The sequence below is a fragment of the Carcharhinus amblyrhynchos genome, chromosome 10, assembly GCF_965287045.1.
Source record: "Carcharhinus amblyrhynchos chromosome 10, sCarAmb.v2.hapA, whole genome shotgun sequence".
NCBI classification, from domain to species: Eukaryota; Metazoa; Chordata; class Chondrichthyes; order Carcharhiniformes; family Carcharhinidae; genus Carcharhinus; species Carcharhinus amblyrhynchos.
Genome location: NC_137333.1, coordinates 91050431 through 91070297, shown reverse-complemented (window position 1 = coordinate 91070297; position 19867 = coordinate 91050431). Strand labels below are relative to the sequence as shown.

Genomic DNA, 19867 nt, shown 5'->3' with positions numbered 1-19867 from the left:
GCTGATTCCAGGGATGGTGGGACTGATGTATGAGGAGAGATGGATTAGTGTAGGATAGGAATATGGTTATTGGAGCTTAATCACCTCAGTCCCAGATCAGTACTGCAGGAGTCTGTCAGAGTGTTGTCTTCACCCCAAATACAGGCTGCTTCATTAATTATCTTCCTTCCATCATAAGGTCAGAAGTGGGGGTGTTCATGATGTCTGTACAACATTCAGCGCTGTTTGTAACACCTCAGATACTGAAGCAGTCTGTGTCCAAATGCAGCAAGACCTGGACAACCTTTGGTTTGGACTGATAAGTAGAAAGTTACATTCATACCACATAAGTGCCAGGCAATAACTCCCTCCAACAGGAGAAGGTTCACCCATCTTGATAGTCATTGGTATTATCATTGCTGAATCCCGTACTATCAAGTACCTGGGAGTTACTATTGAGCAGAAACTGAACTGGACTCACTATATAAAAACCGTGGCCACAAGAGCAGGTTAGAGATTGGGAATTCTGAAGCAAGTAACTCACCTCCTGACTCCCCAAAATCTGTCCACTAGGTACAAGTCAGGGGTGTGATGGAATACTCTTCACTTGCTTGGACAACTGCAGCTCCAACAACACTCAAACTGCTTGACACCATCCAGAGCAAATCATCCTGCTTGGTTGGCACCCATCCCCCACTTTCAACATTCACTCCCTCCACCACTGATCCACAGTGGCAGCGGTGTGAGCCATCTACAAGACCCACTGTTAAGGACAGTATGGTGGCACAGTGACTAGCACTGCTGCCTCACAGCGCCAGGGACACGGGTTCAATTCCCTGCTCAGGTCACCTGTGTGGAGTCTGCACATTCTCCCCACGTCTGCGTGGGTTTTCTCTGGGTGCTTCAGTTTCCTTCCACAGTCCAAAGATGTGCGGGTTAGGTTGATTGGCCATGCTAAATTGCCCCTTAGTGTCAGGGGGAGTAGCAGGGTACACGGAGTTGCTGGGATGGGACCTGGGTGGGATTGTAGTCGGTGTGAACTCAATGGGCCAAGTGGCCTCCTTCTACATTATCTGGATTCTAACTCGCCAAACCTCCTTCAACAGTACCTTCCAAATCCACAACTTCTACCATCTAGAAAGATGAGGGCAGCAGACACATGGGAACACCACTACCTACAAGTTCCCCTCCAAGCCACTCACCATTCTAACATCCTCCAGAGTCACTCAGTCAAAACCCCGGAACTCCTTTGCTAACGGCACTGTGGGTGTACCCATACCAAGTGGACTACCGCGGTTTGAGGAGGAAGTTCACCACCACCTTCTCAAGGCAATTAAGGATGGGCAATAAATATTGGCTTAGTCAACATCCCATGAAAGAATTAAAAAAACTGTGACTGGTTAACTAAACACATTATCATGTTATGTTTCTCATTAACCGTAGGAGATGGGGCTAATGATGTGAGCATGATCCAGGTTGCTGATGTTGGAGTGGGAATCTCTGGCCAGGAAGGGATGCAGGTAATTGTCAAAATCATTTCATTGTAGCCGTTTCTGTAAATCTGCCTCTGAAGTACACCAATAACTCAAATATGTTTTGTGTTGATGGAAGACTGTTTAATTTGTGGAGTGGAGAGAACATTTTGTGAAGGTAACCATCAATCCTGGTATAAATCTCCTGTTTCACTTGGTGCTTTGGTAGTTTTCTTCCTCCGTGTCCCTGGACCCACATTCCTGGGATACTGTCCCAGATGCACTGGCAGCAATTACTCCTTTGCCCAAGTAACAACTCGCAATTACATAATGGGTTAAAGGGATATTGGGATCAGGTGGGGAGGTGGATTTGAAACCAGGATGAGACCACAGTCAAAGAGTTGAATTTGCTTATGTCTGCGCCAAATTCCTATGTTCCTACGTAATGCCTTTAAAGATAAGGTATAGGAGCAAAATTAGGCGATTCAGCCCATCGAGTCTGCTCTGCCAGTCAATCCTGGCTGATGTGATTCTCATCCCCATTCTCCTGCCTTCTCCCCGTAACCCTTGATCCCCTTATTGATCAAGAGTCTATCCACCTCTGGCATAAAGACACTCAATGACCTGGTCTCCACAGCCCTCTGTGGCAATGAGTTCCACAGATCTGACATCCTCTGGCTAAAGAAATTCCTCCTCATCTCAGTATTAACATGGTGAAGCAGCCGAACACCTTCACAGGAGTGTTATCAGACAAAATCTGATGTTGGGCCACATGAGCTATTAGAGAAGGTGACTAAAACCTTTCAGGCAGGGTAGATTTTAAAGACGGGGATGGTGACGGAGAGGTTTAAGAAGGGTATTAAAGAGCTGAGGGCCTAGACTGCTGAAGGCATGGCTAACAGTGGTGCATGTGTGAGGCCAGACGGTGAGGATCATTATGCTGTTTTGCAATGGGACACATGATGATCAAATCAAACACAGCACAATTTTCATAGCTGCTGGCCAAGCTCCTGTATGACCCCGAGATAATGAAGAGGGAGGCGGCGGCCTAGTGGTATTATCACTAGACTATTAATCCAGAAACTCAGCTCATGCTCTGGGGACCCGGGTTCGAATCCCGCCACAGCAGATGGTAGAATTTGAATTCAATAAAAAATATCTGGAATTAAGAATCTACTGATGAGCATGAAACCATTATCAATTGTTGGAAAAGCCCATCTCGTTCATTAATGTCCTTTAGGGAATGAAATCTACCATCCTCACCTGGTTTGGCCTACATGTAGCTCCAGATCCACAGCAATGCGGTTACTCTTAAATGCCTTTTGAAGTGGTCTAGTAAGCCATTCAGTTCAAGGGCAATTAGGGATGGGCGACAAATACTGGCCCAGCCAGTGATGCATCACATCCCATGAAAGAATAAAACAAAAATGCTTTCTGTAACCCTGGCTCAGATCAAGTTAAGCCACATGAGCCCACAGCTAGATCTTTTTGGTCTGTGTAGTTCAAGACCACACTGTATTTACCAAACATTCACCAGGACAAAGTTAAGGTAATCTTTAGCGATAGGTTAAATTTTTAAGTTTATTTATTAGTGTCGCAAGTAGGCTTAGATTAACACAGCAATGACGTTACTGTGAAAATCCCCCCAGCCGCCACACTCTGGCCGGCGCCTTTGAGATTATGAGAGGAAACTGGAGCACCCAGAGGAAACCCACGCAGAATCAGGAAGAACGTGCAGACTCCACACAGACAGTGACCCAAGCTGGGAATCGAACCCGAGTCCTTGCCGCTGAGAGGCAGCTGTGCCAACCACTGTGCCTCTGCTTTCCGCAGCGAATGATGTTTATCAGCACAATCTTCATTTCTGCATTTCATTCACTAAAAAAAATTCTTGCCTGGTAGAAACAATCAAAGTAAGTTGTGTACAGCCCTGCATTCTTCATTCATCCCCCCATTGACAGTTTAATTAACATGTCAGAATTTAAATATGATTTCATTAAGTGGAGGAGGTCAGGCTGCATACCACGATATTTTCCCACTGGTTACAGTGTCAGGACGTCAGTCATTTTGTTACAAGCGGGAATTTCATCTATCTAGTGTCCAGCTTTTTTGACATGATCGTTTTTTTTTTAGAGAGAAAATAGGGGCAATTCTCAAAAAAAAATTCTAAGTGTTGAATTCATGTAAAAACTGGAGTAAGTTCAGTTTCAAAATGAATCTCCCAAACTTTGTGCACTGCAGAGTGCCTCAGAGTGAATCACATTGAAAATCAGTGGGTGGGGCCTATTCCCACTTGAGGAGACTGGCAGCGTAGCACTGAGTGGGCTACTGGGCATGCACCAAGCTGTCAGCACCAAGATCAGCGCATGCGCAGTAGCCCCTCACTGCCAGCTTCCCGATTGCTAGCCAGCTCCATGACCCCGCATCGTCGAAACCCCCACCTCACCATGGCCCAACCGTTGACACCCCCCCCCGCCCCGAATATGCCCAGGTAACTTCGGCCCCCTCCCCCAAGCCCGCCTCAATGTCATGCCCCCCCGACCGCCCCCCTCTCCCCATCAGCAGGCTGATACCTACCTCCCCTACCCCCAATGGCCAGCCCTGATCATTGGTCTCTCTCCTCTTATCACTCAGCCCAAATGCTTAGTGGCAGCAAGATACCCTCCCCATCCCTACCAGTTGCCCTCAAGAAGCCCTAGAGCCCCATCAGGCCCCACCCACATTAGATCCCACTCCCTTCGCACTGCCCCATACCTGGTGGGAAGTGCCAGTGTGCTTTTTGAAAGAGCCAACTCAGAATAGATGGGCCAAATAATCACCACCTGTGCTATACCAATTTGCCCATTTATTGAGATAACCTCTTCCAGTTCTGTGAGCTTTCTGAGCTTCTCATGCCTAGTTTTTGATAGCAAGGGCCAGTGTTCCCAACACTGCACTGTATTAATCCTCAAGTCCCCAAAGGATTCATTCCTGCTCTTCATCACCTATCCATTGTCCCTTAGTGAGAAGCCTTCCTCTGCACAAACCAGGCTGATAGAATCATAGAATCCTACGGTGCAAAAAGGAGGCCATTTGGCCCATTGAGTCTGCACCAACCACAATCCCACCCAGGCCCTATCCCCGTAACCCCACATATTTACCCAACTAATCCCTCTAACCTACGCTTCCCGGGACACAAAGGAGCAATTTAGCTTGGCCAATGCACCTAACCTGCACATCTTTGGACTGAGGGAGGAAACCAGAGCACCTGCATGAAACCCACGCAGACATGGGGAGTATGTGCAAAACCCACACAGATAATGACCCAAGCCGGGAATCGAACCCGAGTCCCTGGAGCTGTGAGGCAGCAGTGCTAACCCTCTGTGCCACCTGTTTATGTTGAGGACATCCGGCTGAGTCTCTGCATCAGCTCCCTCTGCCCCTCCCCTGCCTCAGTATTGACAGGCTGCTTATCTGACACCCGGTTATAGAGGAGCTGCAGTTTCGCAAAATTAAACATGGTGACAGAAGCCGCCATCTTTGGCCTACCTCTTACACTTGGTCCTCTTGTCACCCAGTCCACATCGCCCTCCCCGGCCGTTGGCTCAGGTTGAACCAGATTGTCAGCTCAAGTGTTCTATTCAACCCAAAGTGGTGCATCACCTGTCCATCATGTAGATCCTGGGTGGAATTTTCCCATCCCACCTGGGAACCATAGTGGGTGGGACACAGACCATGCAAAGGTCTGTTGACCTCGGGCAGGATTTTCCAGCCTTGGCACGAGCACGGCTGGAAAATCTCAACCCCCTGTCTCAGCCCAGTTCTCACTGAAGTTCTCATAACTGCTTTTGTTTAGCTCAGCTACTGGAATACTTTAATAGCCAATCCATATCCTTCATGAATACCATCTCATCCAAACTCCTGCTACCCATAATGGATCCCTCAAAAGTTCCGCTCACCCATAATCCTATCCTCAAAGAGCTACATTGGCTCCTAAAGCTCCCAGCGTGTCAACATTTTCCCCTTAGGCTTAATTCCAGTCATGGCCTCACCCTTCCCTCACACTTCCACAATCTTCCTCTTGCTTTCTTTTCAATCTCTTATGCATTCGCTCCATTCCTCTGCTCCAAACCTAAAGGCCCTAAGCCCTCCATTTTGGAATTCCTTATCGACATCCAATGATTTTGAAAGAAACTTGAATGGATACTGAAGGGAAAGCACTGTGGGAAGGGGAGTGGGACTGGGTTGCTCTACAGAGCTGGCAGAGACTCAATGGGCCGAATGAGCTCCTCCAGTACCAAATTGACACTAAACCATCCACCTCTCCATGTTTCTTTACCACACTCGTTATAAACCAGCCCACTGACTTCACTCTTCCTAATAACTCCGGCTTTGACATAACTTCTGTTGTGAAACACATTAGCAATGTGCAAAGTTGTTGCTGTTATTTGTTGCTTCTGCTCCAGTATGAATTATTTTATCCAGGTTTAGTAAATGAAGATGAACCCATGTATAATTATGTATAATTATTTATGTTACTGTGTTGTTTCAGGCGGTAATGGCAAGTGACTTTGCCATCGCACGGTTTCGGCACTTACAGAAACTCTTGCTGGTCCACGGCCATTGGTGTTACTCCAGACTTGCCAACATGGTGCTCTATTTCTTCTATAAAAATGCAGTAAGTTTGTTTTCTACACCTACTTTAAGCAGATGCTGATGCTGCGTTGGCAAGACATCAAAAAAATGCTCCAAGATGTTGCTTAACCATCGACATTGTGCTCCCAAGTGTCAGTTTTCACAGCCAGTCAGTAAAGCTGTAGCTTTAAGCACATCCCTGTCAGACAATAAGGGTGGCATAGTGGTTAGCACTACTGCCTCACAGCACCAGGGACCTGGGTTCAATCTCAGTTTGTATGCAGTTTGCAAACTGCCCGTGTGGGTTTCCTCCGGGTGCTCTGGTTTCCCCCACACTCCCAAAAAATGTGCAAGTTAGGTGGATTGGTCTAAAAAAAAATTGCCCCTTAATGTCCAGAAGATGAAAGTTAGCGGAATAGAGGCAAAATACTGCAGATGCTGGTGTAAGAAGGATTAGCGCACGGGTGGGGATTGTTGTTGGCACAGCCTCGATGGGCTGAATGGCCTCCTTCTGTACTGTAGGGATTCTATGACTGGCCACTTGCTTGAATGCAGCATCTCCTGAGGTATGCTTGGAGGTCAGAGATACTACCGGACAGATGAGATTGTGAGGCACATTAGGAAAATAAATCTAATTTGTACGCGTTTGATTACAACACTATTATTATTGAACGGAGTACACTGAATTTTAGCTTCAACAGTTACATGGTGCTTTGCTTCAGATACGCACTAACTCTCACACTTCATCAGTCAACCTGTGTGCAAAATGTCGACAGCAGTTAATGGGAATGAGCTAAACCCAGATAGACCTGTCCAGCGCGAATATCATTGTGTCCACGAGGGAAATGCCAGAAGATATTAGAATTGCACAGCAGGCTGGCTAGCACTGACCGGAGGTGAACTTTTTCATAATCAGTGAAATCCCTAAAGCTCTATCCCTAAACTCGGGTGGCACAGTGGTTCACAGCACCAGGGACCCAGGTTCAGTTCCGGCCTCAGGTGGCACTCTGTACAGAATCTGCATGTTCTCCCTGTGTCTGTGAGGGTTTCCTCCGGGTGCTCTGGTTTCCTCCCACTGTCCAAAGATATGCAGGTTAGGGGTGATTGTACATGCTTAAATTGCCCCTTACTATCATGGTAATTTACCAGGGTAAGATTGCAGGGATAGGGCTTGGGTGGAATTGTTGTCGGCGCAGGTTCGATGGGCCGAATGGCCTCCTTCTGCACGATAGGGATTCTATTGTATGATTCTAACCTGTGCATTTTCTATTTTTATTTTGTATTTGCCCTCTACCTTGTCAGCTCCATGAAGAGTTGATGCTTTAGTATTCTTAATGACAAATGCTGGAATATGTGAGGCAGCAAGACTAATAATTCTCAGCCTAACCTTTCCCAGTTTTCTGTGTCTTTTAGCAGCAAGGCACTGTGTTTTCATTTTCACTCTGACTTGGTGCCAAACTCTTATTCCTGATCTCGCTGTTGAATCTGGAATCTGTAGCTTGCACGTTGGAGTGGTTCATCCAAGTTTCCTTCCACTGACTATGTGGCAACATGTTCCATGAATCAACAACCTCAGTGTGAAGAAAGAGCTCCTCGAGTTACCTTCCAGCTTGTGCTTTCTTTAAGATTGGTGAGACCGTTGCCAAAAACCTCCATCCACGTTGGCGGCTGGGATTCTCCGGTGTCGCTGAAAGTGATTGGAGTTCTGTCTGGAGCGCCAAATTCTCCGTTCTCACTTGCAACGGGGAAGGGACAAGATTGGAGAATCTCAGCCCGCACCTCGGTTACTGTGTGCAATTCTGACCTCCTTGTTGAAGGAATCATAGCATCCCTACAATGCAGAAGGAGGCCATTCAGTCCATCCAGTCTGCACCGACTCTCCGGAATATCTCCATAACCCCACGCGTCCACCATGGTTAATCCAGCTAATCTACAGATTTTGAGACACCTAAGGGGCAGTTTAGTATGGCCAACCCACCCAACCTGCACATCATTGGACTATGGGAGGAATCCAGAGCACGGCAGACACGAGGAGAATGTGTAAACTCCACACAGACAGGGAAATCACATTTGACAAATTTATTAGAGACCTTTTAACACACATCTGATTGTGGTTGGATTTTCTAAATGTTCTGCTCCTTAATAATGGATTCTAGTGTTCTCCCAATGACAGATATTAAATTAACTGACCTATAGTTTCCTGTTTTCTGTCTCTCCCCCCCACCCCGCCTCCATCCTTTCTTGAGCAGTAGTGTTACACTTGCAGTTTCCCAGTCCACCGGCAGGAATTTTAAAAGATCAGAAACGTTAACTCTGATGCAGACAAGCCATCAAGTAAACTTGTCAGCCTTTAGTCTCACTAGTTTACCCAGGACTTTTTATCCAGTGATTGTCTTAAGTTCCTCTCTCCCACAACCCCCACCTACTTGCCTACGATTGTGAGAAAGTCACTTGTTTCGAATTATAAATTTCCTAGTCTCATCCTCTGAGAGACCAATGATCATTTCAGCTACTCTCTTCCTTTTTATCTACTAGTCGCATTTTTTATTCAGATTCCACAGTGGGTGGCACAGTGGTTAGCACTGCTGCCTCACGGTGCTAGGGACCCGGGTTCAGTTCCCAGTTTGAGTCACTGTCTGTGCGGAGTCTGCACTTTTGTGCTGGTTAGGTGTATTGGCCATGTTAAATTCTCCCTCAGTGTACCTGAACGGGCGCCTGAGTGTGGCCTCTAGGGGATTTTCACAGTAACTTTATTGCAGTGTTAATGTAAGCCTACTTGTGACACTAACAAATAAACATGGAGACATTTTTTAAAGTTTATTTCTTTAATCATTATTTGCAAGTTTCTATAAGTGTCCCAATTATCCTGAGCTATCACTAATCTTTACAACATTATCCATCTTGTCTTTCAATTTGACACCCTTACCTTCTCTAGTTTGTCACGGATGGTACACCTTTCTCAATTGAATATGTATCTCTTAAGAGTTAGGAAATATCAATTTAAATACCTACCATTGCTTTCCAAATGTCTTACCTTTTAACTTACTTTCCCATTCCACTTAAGCCAACTTGGTAATTTTGGCCTTTAATGCCTTCAACTACGTTAAACTTTAAGACTCTAGTTTTAGACCCAGATTTCTCACCCTCGCGCTGAATGTGAAATTTTACCGTGTGCGATTAAATAAGAATGTAAGAACTAGGAACAGGAGTAGGCCATCTGGCCCCTCAGGCCTGCTCTGCCATTCAGTACAATCATGGCTGATCATTTTGGGGACTGAGCTCCACTTACCCACCCGCTCACCAAAACCCTTAATTCCTTTACTGTTCAAAAATTTGTCTATCCATGCCTTAGAAACATTCAATGAGGTAGCCTCAACTGCTTCACTGGGCAGAGAATTCCACAGATTCACAATCCTTTGGATGAAGAAGTTCCTCCTTAACTCAGTCATAAATCGGCTCCCCCGTACTTTTGAGGCCATGCCCCTAGTTCTAGTTTCACTTGCCAGTGGAAAAACCCTCACTGCTTCTATATTATCTATTTCCTTCATAATCTTTTATGTTTCTATAAGATCTCCCTTCATCCTTCTGAATTCCAATGAGTGTAGTCCCAGTCTACTAAGTTTCTTCTCATAAACCAACCCTCTCGACTCCGGAATCTCCTCTGCACCCCCTCCAGTGCCAGTGTATCCTTAAAGCAGCTTTGTATATGAAGCCACATTGCTTTTCGATGTTTCCCCCATTCAGGGAACATTGGTGCTCGTACCCTCATACTGTTAACATTCAGAAAGAGCCACTCTACAGCAGAAGCTTCAACCACCTATGCACAAAGTACTTTTTGCCATTGATCCCTACATTCACACTCCACAGTATAACTTGATACCAGCCAGCTGCATGGGAATTCTTGTGAGACAGACAGTTGCATTGCAGTAAACCTTCATTTCTTCTCTTGCTCACGGAGTCAGGGCTTTTCGCATCCTCTTTCATTCTTACCAAACATGTTTTTTTTCCCTCCTGTAAGCTAGTGAAGCTGCACAATAACACTAGGACTGTGGCTGGCTTACACTTATATAGCTGCTTTAATATAGAAAAATGTCACCAGACACTTCACAGAGGCATAATTAAAAATAAAGCCCCAATGGGGGTCTCGCTAGTGCTGCATGTTATTGTCATTATTTAGTATTTTGCATTTTCAGATTACTTTTAAATGATTTAATTTGTATCCATATCTGACCTAACACAACTATTTAACTTGTAATGGTATAGGTCTATAAAATAATGAGGGGCATAGATCAGCTAGATAGTCAATACCTTTTCCCAAGGCAGAGGTCTAAAACTAGAGGGCATGGGTTTAAGGTGAGAAGGGAGAGATACAAAAGGATCCAGAGGGGCAATCTTTTCACACAGAGGGTGATGATGACTGGAACAAACTGCCAGAGTTAGTAGTAGAGTTGGGTGCAATTTTGTCTTTTAAAAAGCATTTAGACAGTTACATGGGTAAAATGCGTATAGAGGGATATGGGCCGTACGCGGGCAATTGGGATTAGCTTAGTGGTTGAAAAAAAGGGCAGCATAGGAAAGTTGGGCCAAATGGCCTGTTTCCAAGCTGTAAACCTCTATGACTCTATACTTGTCACAGTGGTAGAATCCTTACTGTTTCGGTATGTCCGAGCTGTAGGTGATTCCAAAGGTCACTCTTCTTGCAGTTAAATCTGTGCTAAGGAATTTGACAATAGTGGAGGAAGGGTATGTGCTGCTGCCCCCCATTCTCAGTTGCTTTTCATAGAATCCTGACAGTGTGGAAGAGGCCATTTGGCCCATCTTTGCTTTTGCATTAACCCAGAGGTGAGAGATGATTAACGGGATCTGGGTAGCTTGTTCCTTCAGTGGGTGACCAGGGAGAGTGTTTCTCAGCTTTTGTCCTTGCTGCAGTTCACCTGAGATTTCCTATTCATGGCTTGTGCCGTGATATCACTTAGAGCTAAGCCAAGGATGTGGACTCCCAGCCACCCACCTCCCAAAGAACTACTTCAGATTGTAGGGGAATTGAACCCATAATGTGAATGTCATCCTGCAGCACGGTGGCACAATGGTTAGCACTGCTGCTTCACCTGGGTTCGATTCCCGCTTGGATCACTGTCTGTGCGGAGTCTGCACATTCTCCCCATGTCTGTTTGGGTTTCTTCCACGTGCTCCAGTTTCCTCCCACAGTCCGAAAGACGTGCTGGTTAGGTGCTTTGGCTAAATTGTCACTCAGTGTACCCGAACAGGCACCGGAGTGTGGCATCTAGGGGGTTTTCGCAGTAAATCCGTTGCAGTGTTAATGTAAGCTTACCTGTGAGACTAATGAATAAAAATAACATTTAAAAACCTTTTAGAACTGGCTTGAGGAGAAATTTCTTCACCCAGAGGATGGTGAATGTGTGGAATTCATTACCACCTAATGTAGTTGAGACTAAACTGTTGTCTGATTTCAAGAAGAAATTAGATATAACTCTTGGGGCTAAAGGGATCAAGGAATATGGGGGCAAGGGGGGATCAGGATATTGAATTCAATGACCAACCATGATTAAAATGAATGGTGGAGCAAGTTCAAAGAGTTGAATGGCCTACTCCTGCTTTGAGTTTCAATGTTTCTTTTCTAATGGTCTCTAATTCTGCATGTACTTCAGAAGCTGTGGCCAACACTTAGTATCCCGAAGGTCAGAACTTTGCTGATTTACTTGTACCGTGTTAGCATTTTACTATGCAATTCAGCAAGCACAAACCTTGCTTTATTTCTGTTTTCAGATGTTTGTTGCCCTTCTGTTCTGGTACCAATTCTTCTGTGGATTCTCAGGATCGGCAATGATAGACCAGTGGTACCTTATCTTCTTCAACCTTCTGTTTTCATCGATCCCTCAACTCATCACTGGAATCCTTGATAAAGATGTTTCAGCAGAAACCTTGGTGGCCTTGCCTCAACTTTACAAAGGCGGACAACATTCTGAGGTAATGTTCCTTTCAAGAACAAAATGCTGAATGTCTACCTGGAGGAATTTTCCTGGAATGCAGCACTCCCTTGACCGCGATATTTACGTCAATGTAAAAGTGACCAACCCATCAAGAGGCAGTCCTGGAGCAGCCTAGTTATATTCCCCAAATGATAGATGCTTCTCAGCACTAAGGTTTTCCAGGTTCTCAAATAGAGAATCTGTGCGGGATCTGCACATTCCCCCCAGAGTCTGTGTGTGTTTCCTCGGGTTTGGTTTCCTTCCATAGACATGCTGGTTAGGTACATTGGCCATGCTAAATTGTCCCTCAGTGCACCCAAACAAGCACCAGAGTGTGGCGACTAGGGGATTTTCACATTAACTTCATTGTAGTGTTAATGTTAAACCTACGTTTGACTGTAATAGAAACATGGAAGATAGCAGCAGAAGGAGGCCATTTGGCCCTTCGTACCTGCTTTGATTTGATCTGATTTATTACTGTCACGTGTATTATAATACAGTGGAAAGTATTGTTCCTTGCATGCTTTACAGACAAAACATACTGTTCATAGAGAAGGAAATGAGAGAGTGCAGAATGAAGTGTTACAGTCATAGCTCGGGTATAGAGAAAAATCAACTTAATGCAAAGTAAGTCCATTCAAAAGTCTGATGGCAGCAGGAAAGAAGCTGTTCTTGAGTTGGTTGGTACATGACCTCAGACTTTTGTATCTTTTTCCCCGATGGAAGAGAGAATGTGCGGGTTCCATGGGGTCCTTAATTATGCTGGCTGCTTTGACAAGGCAGTGGGAAGTGTAGACAGTGTCAATGGGTGGGAGGCTGGTTTGTGTGATGGATTGGGCTACATTCATGGCCTTTAGTAGTCGCTTGCGGATTTGGGTAGAGCAGGAGCCGTATCAAGCTGTGATATAACCAGAAAGAACGCTCTACCATTCATTACGATCATGGCTGATCATCCAACTCAATAGCCTAATCCTGTTTTCTCCCCATAGCCTTTGATCCCATTTTCCCCAAGTGCTATATCCAGCCACCTCTTGAATACATTCAGTTAATAAATAAACTTAAACTAGAGTGGTCAGGTAGTTTCAATATCTGGAGTTAAACCGGTTTTTATGCTTTTCTCATTGCAGTCAATCCCTGATTTATGCTGAGTTACTTGATGTTCATCCAGGCTCTCAGGAGGTGTCAATATCTGCAAGTGAGGCAGTGCTAGCTGGGCTGCTGGATACAGATCACTCTCAGTAATTGATCCTGAGCAGTGCACATCTGTTTGGATAAGATTGCTTTGACTGGCTGTTTGATATTGGAGGACCCAGTGGCCAACACATACCATCCAGACTCGAGCACAAGGACTGTGTGGTGTGTATACTCATGTGGAACCCACTCCAATTAAGGATTTTCTGCTGGATGAGATAGGTCTGATTGAATCACAGAACACCAGTCGAGGGCTGAATGGTCCACTCTTGTTTCCGTGTTTCAGAGTAGTCACAAGAGAAAAGATGATTGGTTAACACTGCTGCCTCACAGCACCCAGGTTCAATTCCAGCCTTAGGTGACTGTGTGGAGGAGTTTGCATGTTTCTCCATGCCTGTGTATGTTTCTTCTTAGTGCTCCAGTTTCCTCCCACCGTCCAAAGATGTGTAGCTTAAGTGGATTTAGCCATGCTAAATTGCCCCGTAGTGTCCCAAGTGTAGGTTAGATGGATTAGCCAAAGTAAATGCATGGGGATAGGGAGATGGGTGGGAGATCTTGGGTTAAGATATTCTGCCAGAGAGAATTGGCATAGGTTCGGTAGCCTGAATGGCCTCTTTCTGCAATGTAGGGATTCTATGATTAGAGGGAATATGAGGAAATTTTCTTTTTACCCAGAGGGTAGCCAGGGGATTGGAACTCACTATTGGAAAGGGTAGTAGAGGTATTAGAGAATTACCTTCAACTATATCGAGAAAAGGAATTTGAAATGTTTTTGGCATTTGGAAGCCATCAGGGACAATTTATGTTAAATATATATAATCTAAATTGCCTACCATATTTTATTCATTAGTGTCACAAGTAACGAAGTTACTATGAAAATCCCCAAGTCGCCACACTCCAGCCCCTGTTCAGGTGCACTGAGGGAGAATTTAGCATGGCCAATGCACCTAGCCAGCACTTCAGACTGTGGGCAGAAACCAGAGCACCCGGAGGAAACCCATGCAGACATGGGGAGAATGTGCAGACTCCAACAGACAGCTGGGAATCGAACCCAGGTCCCTGGTGCTGTGAGGCAGCAACGCTAACCACGATGTCACTGCCCATAGTGCTAAAGTTTAGATATCGTAGAATCCCATACTGTGCAAAAGGAGGCCATTCAGCCCATTGAGCCTGCACCAACAACAATCCCACCCAGGTCCTAACTCCATGTATTTAAACTTTATTTATTTATTAGTCATGAACAAGGCTTACATTAACACTGCAATGAAATTACTGTGAAATTCCCCTGCTAATCCCCCCGATGCTAAGGCACAACTTAGTGTGGCCAATCCATCTAACCCGCATATCTTCTGGCAACCCATTCAGCCACTGTTCAAGTTGTCTTTACTATGCAAAGCCAGAACGAGTTACATGAATTGGACTGAATAAGAACAGATTTCTCTGCAGACCAAGCAGCCATACAGAGAATTAAATTACCGTGTGTTTTTTGAGGCTGTGTTAATAACAATTGCAAATTCTGCATAAAAGTAGCCTTTTAATTACTTCTCTCTTCTAGGAATACAAGCCATACATGTTCTGGATGAATATGATTGATGCTCTTTACCAAAGCCTGGTCTGCTTCTTCTTTCCATATTTGGTATGTTTTTTATTCTTTCCTGGCTGAAGTAAATTTAAATGAATTTATTCCTGTGTGAGCAGAAGTGATGACTGGCTTTGAAATGTGTTGTTGTTTCTCTGTTGCAGGCTTACCGAGATTCGGACGTTGATGTTTTCACTTGGGGAACTCCCATCACCACTCTGGCCCTATTCACTATCTTAATGCACTTGTGCATTGAAACTAAAACCTGGGTAATGGGTGACTTCTTCTTTCTCTTGTCCTTCTTTTAGGCTTGACCTGCATGTTGCTGGGGTGGCATGGTGGCACAGTGATTAGCACTTTTGCCTCACAACGCCAGAGACCTGGGTTCAATACCCAGCTTGGGTCACTGTCTGTGTGGAGTTTGCACACTCTCCCCGTGGGTTTCTTCCGGGTGCTTCGCTGTCCTCACACAGTCTGAAAGAGGTACTGATTAGGTGCATTGGCCATGCTAAATTCGCCCTCAGTGTACCTGAACAGGTGCCAGAGTGTGGTGGCTAGGGGATTTTCACAGTAACTTCATTGCAGTGTTAATGTAAGCCTTCTTGTGACAATAGGCTTATTTGAGGAGGTGTTAATTGCAGGGTGACCTGACTACATGTGATATATTAGGCTGTTGAGTTGGACGGACAGCCATGATCGTGATGAGTGGCAGAGCAGGCTTGATGGGCCAAATGGCCTCCTCCTGCTCCTACCTTCTATATTAAATAAACATTAAAAACTTTAAAATTAAACACTTTGATGTTCCTTGCAAATGTTGCAGAATGTGTGTCTGTGGTGCCCTTGTGCGAGTCTCCATGCACAGAAAATCGGATATCAGGGATTATTGTAGGAGAAAAAAATAACATTGCAGCACTCGGGACTGTGCCATCTTTGAGCTGCTAACCAACTGATTTTACCTGAGTTTGCAGCGGAATAATTTTACAGGATAAGGGAAAAAAAACTGCAAATGCAGAATTAAAACAAGGCTGCCAAAACACTCAGCATGTCTCCACATTGATCTCAGTTAAAGTTTATTTATTAGTGTCACAACTAGGCTTACTGTACACCGCAATGAACTTATTGTGAAAATCCTCTGGTTGCCACACTCCGGCACCTGTTCGGGGGGGGGGAAAATTTAGCATGGCCAGTGCAACTAACCATCATGTCTTTTGGACTGTGGGAGGAAACCCACGCAGACCCAGGGAGAATGTACAGATTCCAAATAGACAGTGACCCAACCAAACCCAGGTCCCTGGTATTATGAGCCTGCAGTTCTAACCACCATGCCACCCAATGATCTGCTGAATGTTTCTAGTGTTTGTTTCACAAGGGTGCACCCAAATAAAGGTGCTTTATTATTGGTCACCTCAATTACGTTCTTCAGCATTAGGGAAAAATGAGGGTCACTGCTCACCAAAGATAAACAGGATCCCTTTTTTCCCTCAAATAATACACGTTCTTGAGTTTGCTTTCACTGAACACTGACCTTTGTTTTCCCATTAACGCATTCTGCTATTAATGTCACTCCGAGCTCCTCCCATAGCACGTCACGCTGCCATTAACACTTCCTCTGTCACATGATTTACACACCTTTGTCACAATCTTTCCTACCTCCCACCTTATTTTAATTAATTTACGGGATGTTGGTGTCTCTGGCTAGACTGGCATTTATTGCCCATCCCTCATTGCCCTTGAGAAAGTGGGGGGTGAACTGCATTCATTAGGGTGTAGGGACACCCACGGTGCTGTTAGAGAGGGAGTTTCAGGATTTTGACTCAGTGGCAGTGAAAGGAACAGTGATAAATTTCCAAGGCAGGATAGTGAGTGGCTTGGAGGGGAACTTGCAGGTGGTGGTGTTCCCAGCTATCTGCTGCTAGGTGGTTGTGGGTTTGGAAATTCCAAATGCATCATTCTGGAGCGCTCAAGCTTTCACAGAACTGAAGTGACAGCTTCAGTTTTGTAGCGTTTAGCAATGGAGCAGCCACTGCATTTACAAAGAAATGGAGCATCAGAGAAGCATATCGGAAATGAGGCCCAATTTTACCATCATGTTGCGCCTGTTTCTGGACGTGAAAACTCGTTAAAGTCGAGCGTGAGGCGAGTAGCGTGATCCGACTTGTCTCTGCGCTGGTTCCCCTTTTACCGAGGCCTGAAAATGGCCGCGATCTGGACCGGGTATGACGGCCATTTAAATGCATTTCCATTCGGCGCTCAATCAGTGAGGGTTATTGAGGAGGTAAGTGCCTGGCATCCGACAGCTCTCGGCTTGAGATCAGTGGGAAGGGAAGTGGGGTTCGCTGCCACTCTGCCTGTGATCAGTTGGTTGGGGGGGGGGGGGGGGGGGGGGAGGGGGGGGGGGGGCCCGATTGGTCTGGGTGGTGGGTGAGCTAGGGGTATAGTGGGTCAGTAATGTTGGGGGGCAATGTCTATGGGGGCCAGGGGGAGGCATTATCCGGCCCCAGGAGGAATGTGTCAGGGGAGCCTCATTCTATCATTTTTTTTTCTCTGCGCACGCGCAGTTGGAGGCACAGATCGGAGCTGCAGGGTTTCGGGCACGATAAGCCCCTCCCGCAGGCCGATTCGGACTGCTGATATTTTTACAGGCAGAGTGTGCATGGGGGCACCAGAGAACGGATCTCAGAGTCGGATCGCAAACACTCCCAGTTTCAAGTCCACCCAGCACTTTGAATCAAAATTGTAAAATAGGCCCCATGGTGTACACGCTGAAACATAATGGATATTCAAACTTAGATTAGAGATTCAATGGTTCATATAATGCAAAGGCTTGTAGTTAAGCTTTCAGGCTCAGCATAGCTGTATGGCTTCCCTGTCCCGTGTAACCTTAAGTCAGGGTGAGTTTGAAAATGGAGTCTTTGGGCTCACAGGCTGTGCAGTATATAGGGGAGGTGATGGCCTAGTGGTATTATCGCTAGACTATTAATCCAGAAACTCAGCTAATGTTCTGGGGACCTAGGTTCAAATCCCGCCACAGCAGATGGTGGAATTTGAATTCAATTAAAAAAAGTATCTGGAATTAAGAATCTACCGATGACCGTGAAACCATTGTCAGGAAAACTCATTTGGTGCAGTAGCATCCTTTAGAGAAGGAAATCTGCCGTCCTTAGCTGGTCTGGCCTACATGTGATTCCAGAGCTGCAGCAATGTGGTTGACTCTTAAATGCCCTCAGAAATGATCTAGTAAGCCACTCAGCTCAAGGGCAATTAGAAATGGGTGACAAATACTCGCCCAGCCAGCGACACCCATTTCCCACAAATGAATTAAAAAGAGAATTGATATTTATAGGGGACTTTTATAAAATACAGCCTATGTATTTAGAATTACTCTTTTGTCCGTGTGCGGGGTCCTTGTGCATGAGTCGCAAAAACCCAGCTTGCAGGTGCAGCAGGTGGTCAGGAAGGCGAATGGGATGCTGGCCTTCATAGCGAGGGGGATTGAATATAAAAGTAGGGAGGGCTTGCTGCAGCTGTATAGGGCATTGGTGAGGCCGCAGCTGGAGTACTGTGTGCAGTTTTGGGCGCCGCACCTGCGCAAGGATATTTTAGCCCTGGAGGGAGTGCAGAGGAGGTTTACTAGGCTGATACCTTAGTTGAGGGGATTGAGCTATGAGGAGAGGCTGAATAAACTGGGCTTGTACTCGTTAGAGTTTAGAAGAATGAGGGGAGATCTCATTGAGACGTATAAGGTGATGAATGGGATGGATAGGATAGAGGTGGAGAGACTCTTCCCGCTCAAAAAAGACAGTAGGACTAGGGGGCACAGCCTCAAGATAAAGGGGAGGCGGTTTAGAACGGAGTTGAGGAGGAACTTCTTCACTCAAAGGGTGGTGAATCTCTGGAATTCTCTGCCCGTTGAAGTGGTGGAGGCTGCCTCGCTAAATATTTTTAAGAAGCGGGTTGATGGGTTCTTGATAAGAGAGGGGATTAAGGGTTATGGGGAGAGGGCGGGAAAGTGGAACTGAGCCACGACAGATCAGCCATGATCTTATTGAATGGCGGGGCAGGCTCGAAGGGCTAGATGGCCTACTCCTGCTCCTATTTCTTATGTTCTTATGTTCTTATGTGTTCTATCAAATATCAAAATGTTTGGTTTTGCATGGATTCACTGTTTCTCTTGAGACTGAAATAATTTGGTAACGTCAGTAGTGTTCCGAAAGGTCAACTTGTTTTCTTTCGTGTTTCAGACTTGGATGCATGTTGCCTCCATTACTTTCAGCATCGTCCTCTTCTTCACTGTTGCACTAAGTTACAACGCAGCCTGTCCCACCTGCTACCCTCCATCCAATCCCTACTGGATTATGCAGAGGTTGATGGCTGATCCCAAGTTCTATCTGATATGTGTTCTTACACCAGTGGCAGCCTTACTACCGAGGTAACTGAAACGTGCATTGTGATTAGGTTATCTGATTATAAAATTGCACAGTTAGGGGAGGAACCCGGCAAGGTCTTGCTGAGCATACCAGGTAGTCCTGTGGATATGGAATAAGGTGGGGCAATTGGGGAAAATAGGGGCAGCTTCATTGGCATGGCTCCCCGGTGCGTTCCTGCCACGGTAGAGGGGGTTGGGTGAATATTTGCTGCCCACTCCACTGAGGCAATTAGCCAATCTGAATTGGGGGCTCTTATTTGGGATGTATCAGGCTCTCCAGAGGTTTGCCAGTGACAGAAGCAGCCCATGCAAGGCTCATTAGAAACAGGCTGTGGGGCTGGCCACCAGAGCCAGAGGCTTTGTGCCTAAAGGGTTGTGAACCTGTGGAATTCGTTGCCCCAAAATGCAGTGGATGCTGGGACAGTGAGTAAATTTAAGGAGGAGTCAGACATTTTTCATTGGCGACGGGCTGAAGGGTTCTGGGGAGAAGGCAGGAAAATGGGGATGGGGAGCATATGAGCCATGATCGAATGACGGAGCGGACACCAAGGGCCGAACGGCCTACTTCTGCTCCTATATCCTATGATGGAAAGGACTCCATATTTAGGAGGAAGGG

The 19867-nt window shown here is 45.8% G+C and overlaps 1 protein-coding gene across 1 annotated transcript in view; it reads left to right on the top strand.

Moving 5' to 3' along the window:
* Positions 1-19867, top strand: part of atp10a (ATPase phospholipid transporting 10A) — a 177938-nt gene that overhangs the window by 153527 nt on the left and 4544 nt on the right. The window contains exons 15-20 of the mRNA XM_080197601.1: positions 1423-1499; positions 5983-6108; positions 11853-12053; positions 14802-14882; positions 14990-15094; positions 19067-19254. Of these exons, the coding sequence (XP_080053727.1) occupies positions 1423-1499; positions 5983-6108; positions 11853-12053; positions 14802-14882; positions 14990-15094; positions 19067-19254 (778 nt within the window). The remainder of the gene's footprint in view (positions 1-1422; positions 1500-5982; positions 6109-11852; positions 12054-14801; positions 14883-14989; positions 15095-19066; positions 19255-19867) is intronic.